Here is a 9,946-nt window from a genome sequence, read left to right as displayed (position 1 = left end):
AATTCCGTTCCCAGAACCCACACGGAGGTTCACAATCATCTAACGCCAGCTCTACAAGATTAGAAACCATCTTCTGGCCTCCACGTGCACCACATAGAGAAGTGGTGTGTGTGTGTGTGTGTGTGTGTGTGTGTGTGTGTGTGTGTGTGTGTGTATTAGACATATATATATTTACATATATACATGGAGGGAAACACTCACATAAAATATGAAAAAAAACTTTGTTTTTTCTTTTTTGAGACTGGGTCTCACTATGTAGCTCTGGCTGTTCGGGAACTCACTATGTAAACCAGGCTAGGCTCCAACTCAGATCTGCCTGCCTCTCCCTCCCGACTGCAGAGATTAAAGGCTTTCGCCATCATGGATCGCAGGATAATTTTTTTTATTCCCCATGTAGACAGGGTTTCTCTGTGTAGCTTTGCGCCTTTCCTGGAACTAGTTATGTAGTCCAGGCTGGCCTCGAACTCACAGTGACCCTCCTTTCTCTGCCTCTTTAGTTCTGGGATTAAAGGCATGAACTTCCACAGCTGGCATTTTAAAAAGTTTTTTTTTAAAAAAAAATAATAAATATAGCTGGGCGGTGGTGGCACACGCCTTTAATCCCAGCACTCTGGAGGCAGAGGCAGGATCTCTGTGAGTTCGAGGCCAGCCTGACAGCAGGACCACACAGAGAAACCCTATCTAGAAACACCAAGAAAGAAAGGATAACAGACAAAAACAAACAAACACACGGAGTGTTTTGCCTTCAAATAAAAATCACCCCTGCCTGGAATCTTTGTGAGTTCAAGGCCAGCCTGGTCTCCAAAGCGAGTTCCAGGAAAGGCACAAAGCTACACAGAGAAACTCTGTCTCGAAAAACCAAAAAATTAAAAATAGATAGATAGATAGATAGACAGACAAACAAACAAATGAATGAATGAATAGATAAATAAATAGATAACAAACAAACAAACAAATAAATAAATAAACAAATAAATAAATAAATAAATAAATAAATAAATAAATAAATAAATAAATAAACAATGAATGAATGAATGAAATAGAAAGAAAAGAAGCCTGGCTGAGGAAGTCCAGGCGCTTGCTCAGAAGTTATTTTGAGATTGACAGCTCGCAAGGCTTGAGCCAAGGCCACGCCTGGAAAGCGGCGGCGACGTCACCAAGCCCGGAAAGTCCGCGAGAGGCCGGGGTTGTTTTCCTTTTCCCACCTTCCCAGGCCTTCCGAAGCCCCGCCCGCCGTGACGTCATCACGCGGCCGTCAGGCTATAAAGGCGCTGGTGCGGTGGCTGCGCAGATTGACCCGGATTCAACCTGTGACGATTGCATGCGAGACCCCGCTGGACCCCGCATCCCTTCGTCGGGACACTCCTTGCGGCAGCCTGTGACTCCTCGCGTCCCCGAGCCCCACGCCTGAGGGCGACATGAACGCGCCGGCCTTGCGAGACCTCCGGACCCACGACCGCGACCGCGACCGCTTCTGGCAGCCCGAACCGGCGCTCCTGCCCCCGGGGTGACGCGCAGCCCGCCGGTGCGTGGGGATGGGGCGGAGAGCAGTCTGGAGGGGGGAGCTGGGGAATCAGCCCGGATTCTTCCCTCCGTCTGGGAGAAGAGAGCCCAGGCCCGACCCCGGGGTCTCAGGGAGGTTGAAGTGGGAACTCCCCGATTAAAGGGAAGGGGGCCTGGGTGCTAGGACCTGTGTAGAGCCGGTAAAGGGAGGGACTCCAGGAGGGGCCGGGGGCCAAGAGGCAGGCGGGAGGACGACCTGGGGGCGTGAACACCAGCCTGAGTGGGGAAGGGTGCTTAGACGCCGGACTCGCGGGGCTGACGAGGGCTAGGCAGGAATCCTCGGGGATTCTTCAGCTAGGGCTGAAGAAAGGTCCCGGAGGGTGGGCTCCTGGCTCTGAGGTTGTAGAACCCGGGGCCCAGACTGCTGGGTATTGAGAGAGCAGAAGCAGGTGACGCGGGTGGGTGTGAGCGGTGCTATTAGGAATCTGAGGCATGGATTCTCGTGTTGCTGCTGTGACTATTTATAGTACCGTGACTCACGGCTGTGGCATGACACTGTTTCCAGAGTGGCGTCTAAACAATCTCTCCTTCCGATAGCCCAGACACATGGCCCCAAGCCCAAGACCCCAGCATACCCCGCACTGGAGGGATGCTCACACCTACCTCCTGTCTCCACTGATGGGCTTCCTCAGCCGGGCTTGGAGCCGCCTGAGGGGCCCAGAAACCCCAGAGCCCTGGCTGGCAGGAACACTAACAGCAGCAGATCAGATAGAAGCTACGGTCCTGCTGACACCTCCCCTCGTCCCTGGGAACCACCTCCCTCGGGGGGAGGCCGAAGAAACCGGAGCTCCTGAAGAGGAGGGTGAAGCAGCCCAGGGGCCCTGCCTTGATGTGCAAGCCAGCAGTTCCCCTCCTGAAACTTGGGGACTTTCAGATGATGAACGCCGTGAGGAGCGAGCACAGGATGGCCCTAGAGAGCAGGAGAGGGAACACCCAGCCGCCCTGCCTCCACGGCTGCCGCCTGGCCTGCACGGTGCCGATAAGAGCCTTGGGGAGGTGGGGGCCAGAGGAGAGGCAGTGACTGAGCTGGCTTATCCCCCCTCACACCGGGAGGGTTGTCCAGCTGAGGAAGAAGAGGATGGAGAAACTGTGAAGAAGGCTGACCTAATTCCAAGACACAAGCCCAGCACTGCTGTGTATTATTGCCCAGGGGAGGCAGGTCCTCAAGCCACGGAGGAAGATAAAGCTGACCTCCCCAGCTCTCCTTTAGGCTCCTGCTCCAGAGCCTGCGAGTTCCTCTCTATAGAGGGCTCCAAACAGGAAGGAGAAGCCAACCCAGAGACACACGGGGCAGGGCAGGATCAGCCTAGTCAGAATGCAGACGCCGAGGAAGAGGGAAACCCTGAGGCTTCATCGTTGTCGGTCTGTACCGGGAAGGCCTTCCTGAAGTCCTGGGTGTACTGCCCAGGAGAAGACACGGAGGACGATGACAGTGATTGGGGGTCAGCGGAGGAAGAGGAGGGAGGCCAGGCCTTGTCGTCCCCTACCTCCCCTGCACATGCCTTCCTGAAGTCCTGGGTGTGTCGACCTGGGGAGGACCCGGAGGATGATGATGATGACGACAGTGATGGGGGGTCAGCTGGAGAAGACAGGATAGTGCAGACCTGTGCCACCCCCCCTACAAGTGCCTTTCTGAAGGCCTGGGTGTACTGCCCAGGAGAGGACACAGAAGATGACTCGGAGAGTGTGGTTTCGGATGATTCAGAAGCAGCTGACCCAGGCAGGAGGCCTAGCCTTCAGGCCCAGGCTGGTCTACCTGGAGAACAGGCAGAGGGATGTGTGGAAGCAGACCCCTCTTTCTTCCAGGTGGCCTTCTATTTACCCGGAGAGAAGTCAGCACCACCTTGGCCTGAACCTAAACTGCCCCTTCGACTGCAGAGGAGACTCAGGCTGTTCAGAACCCCCACCCAAGATCAGGACTCTGGGACTCCTCTACACCCCAGAAAGGTGAGGGCCAGCAGCCTGGATTGCTTTTCTAAAAATTTGTAGCTCAGGAATTCGCAGTCATAGTGCTGGGATTACAATAAGATTCCACGTGCTTTTTATTTAATAATATATTATTCTGAGTTAGGAGGAGGGGCCTGGGACCTGAAATCCCTGGAGTGGGGTGCTGGAGGTGGGGACTCCAGGGACCCGTGTGTTGCAACTTCTTACATGGGAAGGCTGCATTCACCCTGCTGCAATCTGCTGTAAGAGGCAGGAACAGTGGCAGCTGTGTTCATGGTGTCAGGGTGAGTCAGGGACAGTCAGGTGGCAGCAGATGACTGTTCAGATACCAAGTGTTACTGCGGACTAATTTTTATTTCTCCCTCTGCCCATCTGTCCAGGTGCGCTTTTCTGAGAAAGTCACCGTCCACTTCCTGGCTGTCTGGGCAGGACCAGCCCAGGCTGCCCGCCGAGGTCCCTGGGAGCAGCTCGCACGAGATCGGAGCCGCTTTGCCCGCCGCATTGCCCAGGTGGAGGAGAAGCTGGGTCCTTACCTCACCCCTGCCTTCAGGGCCAGAGCCTGGGCGCGCCTTGGAAACCCAGCCCTCCCTCTGGCCTTCACCCCTGCTCCTCCACAGTCTGGGCCTTGCTCCTCCTCTGAGGCCACGCCCATGAGCCAAGCTGTGACCACACCCTCTGCCCTTCCCAGTGAGGCCCCTCCCCCCAGCCTGGACTTCGGTGGAAGGCGGGGCTAACCCCAAGTACTTTCCTGTTATTTATTTATTTTTAATAAGAAATAAAGCCTTTTGATTTATACTGATCAAGTCTTCAGGGTGTATTGTGTGGGAGCCCGTTCTCGGGTTCCTCGTGGCTTTACCCAGCAGGTCTGAATAGAGGATGATCAGGACCACGGGCCTGAGTGCAGGTGTCTGAGATGGTCTGCACTTGGCTGTGCTGGGGGAGGAGGTCTTTTGCTCCACCCCTTGGCGTCTCTATAAAAACCCTGGGGCAGAGACAGTTGGGGCCCGTTGGAAAAGTTTCCAGGCCCTCTCGAGGCTATCCTTTATTTTCTATCTGTTTATCTCTGCGAGATTCTCGGCTATAAATCCTTCTATCAAATATTTCCTGCTGATCACACTCAAGAAAACGCTGGGAAGCTGTGGGGGTGGTGGGTAAACACCCCACAGTATTGGATCTTCAAAGGTGGCAAAAATGAGTTCTGTGTCCAAACCGAAGTTTAAGACCAGCCTGATCTACACAGTGTAAAGTGACACAACTAGACCCAGCACTTTGAAGCTGAGGCAGGGGGATTGGCCTGAGTTCCAAAGACTGGCAGACATAACCTATAGAGGAAAGTTGCCTTAAAAAATAAAGGCAGCTATTAAATAAATATAGAGGGTGGTAGATACAAGCAAAGCCGGACGACAGGTATAAAAATGAAGCCCACTATTATGTGCACTAAAAATAGAGGATTTATTAGAAGACAAGGCCCAGCACAAAGGGGCATGCTTGCTATCCCAGTACTCCGGAGGTGGAAGCAGGAGGATGAGGTGTTCAAGGCCAGGGTCAGCTGCGTAGTTGGAGACCAGACTATCAAAAAACTAAACGAGAAAGGAGGCATGGTGTGAAGCTTCCCGCAAACGCACAGGACAGCTAGTGAGGGATGATAATTTTATTCAGTTACACGCCAGTTTCCCATCGAAACTGGATAAGCAGATGGCGAAAGCTTGGAGCGGGCAAAGAGGATACTGGAAATCCATAGTGAATATGTTTGGGGCCACGCGGCCGAACTGGAGCACCAGGTAGTCCGCTGATGAGAAAACCAGGGAAGAGGATTTAGTTAAACTCCGTCCCATGGCCCCAGGCAGCTGCACACTGACCAAGCTAGGAAACTCAAGGAGCCTAGAGACTACATCTCCCAATAGACCTTGCGACAGCGAGGCTCCGCCCTCTTTAGGAACCGGCCCAATGACGTAAGTGGGAGTAGTTGTGCTTAATGCCCCCATTCCGCCCCCAAGCCCAGGTCTTCGGGTTGCTAGAGCTCACGTAGATCGGGGTGCACAATCTGGAAGTTCTTGACCGAAGCCCGAGTGACGCGACCGTGAAAATTGAGCACGTAGCCGCCGCTCTCGTCGCTCCAGGATGGGGCCTTGTTCTGCAGAAGGAGCGGCCCTTGTCTTGCACCCTTTGGTAGACGACTCAATATCGAATCCTGATCCTTGAGATACAATAGGGGCATCGTTTGTTAGGCTACCCGCAGCCTTCCTTAAGTCCAGATGCACGTGTTATTTGTATTTATTTACTTATTTATTTACTTGAGAACAGTGTCTCTGGATTGCCAAGTTTACCCTTTTGTGTTTTTGGAGACGGTTTCTCTGTGTAGCCCTGCCTGTCCTGGCATTAGCTCTATAGACCAGGCTGGGAATGTAATTTCTTTTTTAGAGGATGGGTTGGAGAAAGCACTTAACACAGAGTAACAATCACTGTCACGGTTATTATTACTCTGTCCACTGCCCTCCCGAGGCAGATCCAATGTCTTGGGCACCGAATTCACCATCTTTGATAATGGAGTGAGCCCTGAGCCTCTGCCTCCCAGGTGCTGGGATTGAAAGCGTGTGCCACCACCCAGCTTGTTGTTGGTATATTATATTTTCATTTTGCAGCTGGTGCTTGATGGTCACCATCTAACGTTTGTTTATGGTTATGAATGGAAACCTTAAAGATTTTTTCAGGATTGTGGAGACTTCTGTGAGGGAGAGTTCTGACTTAAACACTGTCGACAGTACTTGATTCTCCTTGGTGGACTTTAGAAAATGCATGAGAGTGTACTGAGCAGACAGAAGAAACCTCTTGCACCTTTGAGCTTTGGAATTTCTCAGCTCTTTTCCTGTGGTGATTCCATATCTCCAGACACAGGTTGAAAGTGGCCAAGCTTAAACTGGGTGGTGGTAGTGCATGGCTTTAATCCCAGGATTTGGGAGGCTGAGTCAGGAGGATCACTGAGTTTGAGGCCAGCCTGGTCTACAGAGTGAGTTCCAGATAGCCAAGGCTACAACAGAGAAACTCTGTCACAAAAAAAGAAAAAAAAATTCATTTAATTAGATGTAATATATGTGTGCTGGTATATGTGGATTATATGCCTGTGAGTGCAGTTGTCTTCAAAACCAGAAGAGGGCAGTAAGTCCCCTGGAGTTGAAGTTACAGACAGTTGTGAGCCACCTGACATGGGTCTGGGAAACAACTCCAGAAACTGTTTTGTTTTTGTTTCTGTTTTGAGACTGGGTTTCTCTGTGTAGTCTGGCTGTCCTGGAATTCACTCTGTAGACCAGGCTGGCTTCAAACTCACAAATCTACCTGCCTCTGCCTCCCAAGTGCTGTGATTAAAAACAAATTTTGAGTTGGGTGGTAGTGGAGCATGCCTTTAATCCCAGCAGTCGGGAGGCAGAGGCAGGTGGATCTCTGTGAGTTCAGGGCAGCCTGGTCTACAGAGCGAGATCCAGGACAGGCACCAAAACTACACTGAGAAACCCTGTCTCAAAAAAACAAAAAAAAAATTTTTTTTTTTTTTAAACAAGGTCTCACTCTAGCCCTGTCTATCTTGGAACTTGATATTTAGATGAGGCTAGCCTCCAACTTACATGGTCTGTCTTTCTTCTCCCTCTGGGAGAGCAATACATGCTCTGCTAACCATTGAGCCATCTCTCCAGCACCAGACCCAGAATTTGAGTCTCTAGTCTTTACTTCCTGAGAAGGGACTCTGGCAAAGCCATTCAATGTGACCTGCAAATCATGGTTTTCTAACCCATTCTCCTCTCTTAGTATTGCTTTTCACAACCTTAAAGACTCACATTTTGTGGCTGGACTCTCATCCTCTGCTTGCGCCTGTCCATTCCTGGAAGTATCACAGTCATTTTCCGAGGTCCCCGGAACCCCAAGACATTGCTTTCCTGGCAGGATTAATTAATTATATTGAGTTAGCCTAGCTCCCTGTGCGTTCTTACCTATTGGCACCCCATTCATCCAGGCCCTTCCAGGATACTTACATAACACACGACTCCCAGCTTCTCTCTGATCCGGGTACTGTCTGGGATCCAGTAGTTCCTCTCAGGGTTCACCCCATTATCAAAGATGGTAAATTTCGTGCCCAAGATATTGGATCTGCCCCAGGAGGGCAGGGGAGAGTAACAAAAACCGAGAGATAGTGATTGCTACTCTGTGTAAGTGCTTTCTCAAACCATCCTCTATGAAAAGAAATCACAGTCCCAGCCCTCTGATTTTTGTGTCTTTCTAGCATGCTACATTGACTCTTTGGGAACCCTCTTCCATCTAGGAAGCAGGAACTCTCACACTCCAGACATCTTTCCCCACAGGAACTGAGGGGTCCCAGCCCTCTCCCTATCAAAAAGCTAAACATCTTAAATGCCAGCCTGTATTCCTGGCATCCAAAGCTTTCATGTTTTTTCTTTCCCACCTGTGGAAATACATCCTGCAGAACTACAAAACCCATCAGGCTTTAGTGCAGGTCCTGTGTTGTGCACTGAGGCCTCTTGGGAAATGAAGTCCATTGGCCTGTCTCTCCCTGGCTCCCTGACACCTGTTGTCTCATCAAATACCAGGAGCACCACACACCAAGAAGGCTTCACTTACCTAACTTTGCCCACAAAGTTGTTCCCGTTGCGAGACATATCTTTGGGATCCAGAGAGATGAGATAATTTGAGGTTTTGCATATTTTCCTTTTCCGCCCAGCCAGAAGGAAATGCTGCAGATCGGAGAAGAGACTTCAGGATTGAGTTTTGACATCTCTCTAGAGCCAGGATCCTGAACACAGTTCTGAATAGGGGAAGGGCTATTTCTGGAGGTGAAGAAGGCCACACTGGGAGGAGACTGGTCAGCAGGAGAGGGGTGTAGCTTAGCTATAGAATGGAAACAATTTGAAGGACCCAGTCTCTATCAGGATTGGGTGGGGTTTGGCCACCAAGAAGACTCAGTTGGATGGCCAGAGAAGAGACTCACTTAACTCAGGTGGGAATGAGTTTGGTGGAATGGATAAGGCTTGTTTATAGGGTCGGAAGGACCTGAGCTACTGTGTTCTAAAATGTCTGAAGTGCTGAGGTGGGTAGGACTTAGACCTGACAGGACAGACCTGAGTCCAGGGGGAAACAAAGCGTTGAAAGGGTCTCACATTGTTGCCCTGGCTGGCTTGAAACTGATTTAGAAAGGGCTGGCTTCCAACTCAGAGGTCTGCCTTCCTCTGCTTCCCAAGTGTGGGGATTAAAGGTATCTGCCGCCACCACCTGACTTTTTTTAGTTTGAAATAGTGTCTCCAGTCAGGTCAGGAGGCTGGCCTTGAACTCCTTTCTATCCAAGGCTGAGCTTGCTCTCCTGCTCTCTCTGCTGCCATTTCCCAAGTATGATTAGGTTTACAGTTTGATGCCGCCACATCTGGCTCCAGAAATTTTAACCTTGTCCAGAAGGGAGGGGCATGCCGCTGGAATCGGGGGCTCGTCTCCCTCCTCTGTCCCCCAGCGGGAAGGCCCCCGCACCAGGGCTGGGCTCACCGCCACACCGTCCTCGGCCTCCTGGTAGAGGTAGTAGGACGGGAAGAAGCCCTTGTCCATGCCATGCTTGTTCCGGATGATGCGGCACTGCACCACGTGGTCCCGGGCCGCGGGGAGCAGCACATAGGCCTCCACGTCCTCCCCCAGCCGAGGGCCCGGGGGCCGGGCCGCGGGGCGGGTCCAGTTACAAGGATTCTGGTTGCTTGGGTCCTTATTGTCCTGCAAGACCTTGGACGGCACTGGGGCGCTGTCCGTCCCTGCAGACTCTGAGCCCTCTTTCTTCTCCAGGTCTTCATCCTAGCTCGAGGGCAGATCCACAAGTGAGGGACAGTCAGGCTGGGCCCTGCAGACTGATTGGCTGTGTCAGCTAAGGGATGACCCGTGAGGACCCAGGGCTTCATGCCAGTCAAGCATGTCAGCTGACCCACCCACCCAAGTTGGCCCATCTGCTGGTGAGTCAAACGTGCAACCTCATTAGCTCACACAAACGGTGAGATCCTACTCTAGAACATGTAAACCCAGAGTACCTGCCAAACATGCCAGTGAGGTGCCTGGGGTATTACTGAGTAGTATAGCAACCCTGCCTAGAATCATCCAGTGAGGGGCTCAGGTATGGCTCAGTGGTAAGAGCACTTGCCTAGCAAAGCATTTGACCATGTTTACTATAAAATGAGCCTTGCAAGCCACACACCTTTAATTATAGCACTCGGGAGGCTGAGGCAGGCAGATCTCTGTGAGTTCAAGGCTAGGGCTATTACACAGAGATACTCTATCCTTAAAAAAAAAAAAAAAAAAGACCTTCCAAATCATGCTTTATAGTCTCTATAAGTTGGCACCTGTCCATGAGTATTCGTTTTTTTTTAGGGGAGAGAGTCTCTTTATGGAGTCCAGATTGGCC

General features: G+C 51.5%; 2 protein-coding genes across 3 annotated transcripts in view; one reads left to right on the top strand and one right to left on the bottom strand.

The window, feature by feature from the left end:
* Positions 1-1,272: 1,272 nt before the first annotated feature.
* Positions 1,273-4,309, top strand: Ppp1r15a (protein phosphatase 1 regulatory subunit 15A). The gene is made up of 3 exons (XM_006981961.4): positions 1,273-1,525; positions 2,101-3,510; positions 3,891-4,309. The coding sequence occupies exons 2-3, from the start codon at positions 2,110-2,112 to the stop codon at positions 4,242-4,244; spliced, it is 1,755 nt and encodes a 584-aa protein (XP_006982023.3). The 5' UTR covers positions 1,273-1,525; positions 2,101-2,109; the 3' UTR covers positions 4,245-4,309.
* Positions 4,310-5,146: 837 nt separating this feature from the next.
* Positions 5,147-9,946, bottom strand: part of LOC121828858 (tubby-related protein 2-like) — a 9,420-nt gene continuing 4,620 nt past the window's right edge. For both annotated transcript variants that reach the window (XM_076578268.1, XM_076578262.1), the window contains exons 8-13: positions 9,049-9,345; positions 8,137-8,249; positions 7,533-7,647; positions 7,338-7,436; positions 5,536-5,707; positions 5,147-5,299 (exon numbers count right to left, since the gene is read on the bottom strand). In XM_076578268.1, the coding sequence (XP_076434383.1) occupies positions 5,166-5,299; positions 5,536-5,707; positions 7,338-7,436; positions 7,533-7,647; positions 8,137-8,249; positions 9,049-9,345 (930 nt within the window). In that variant the 3' untranslated portion in view covers positions 5,147-5,165. The remainder of the gene's footprint in view (positions 5,300-5,535; positions 5,708-7,337; positions 7,437-7,532; positions 7,648-8,136; positions 8,250-9,048; positions 9,346-9,946) is intronic.

The sequence above is a fragment of the Peromyscus maniculatus genome, chromosome 1 (genome assembly GCF_049852395.1).
Source record: "Peromyscus maniculatus bairdii isolate BWxNUB_F1_BW_parent chromosome 1, HU_Pman_BW_mat_3.1, whole genome shotgun sequence".
NCBI lineage: Eukaryota > Metazoa > Chordata > Mammalia > Rodentia > Cricetidae > Peromyscus > Peromyscus maniculatus.
This window is presented reverse-complemented; position numbering and strand designations above follow the sequence as displayed.

Bases quoted from the DNA above. Each gene is read 5' to 3' on its own strand.
- Ppp1r15a (XM_006981961.4), top strand. From the start codon at position 2,110: ATGGCCCCAAGCCCAAGACCCCAGCATACCCCGCACTGGAGGGATGCT. The intron at 3,511-3,890 runs GTGAGGGCCAGC...CCATCTGTCCAG, and splicing joins CTCCTCTACACCCCAGAAAG to GTGCGCTTTTCTGAGAAAGT.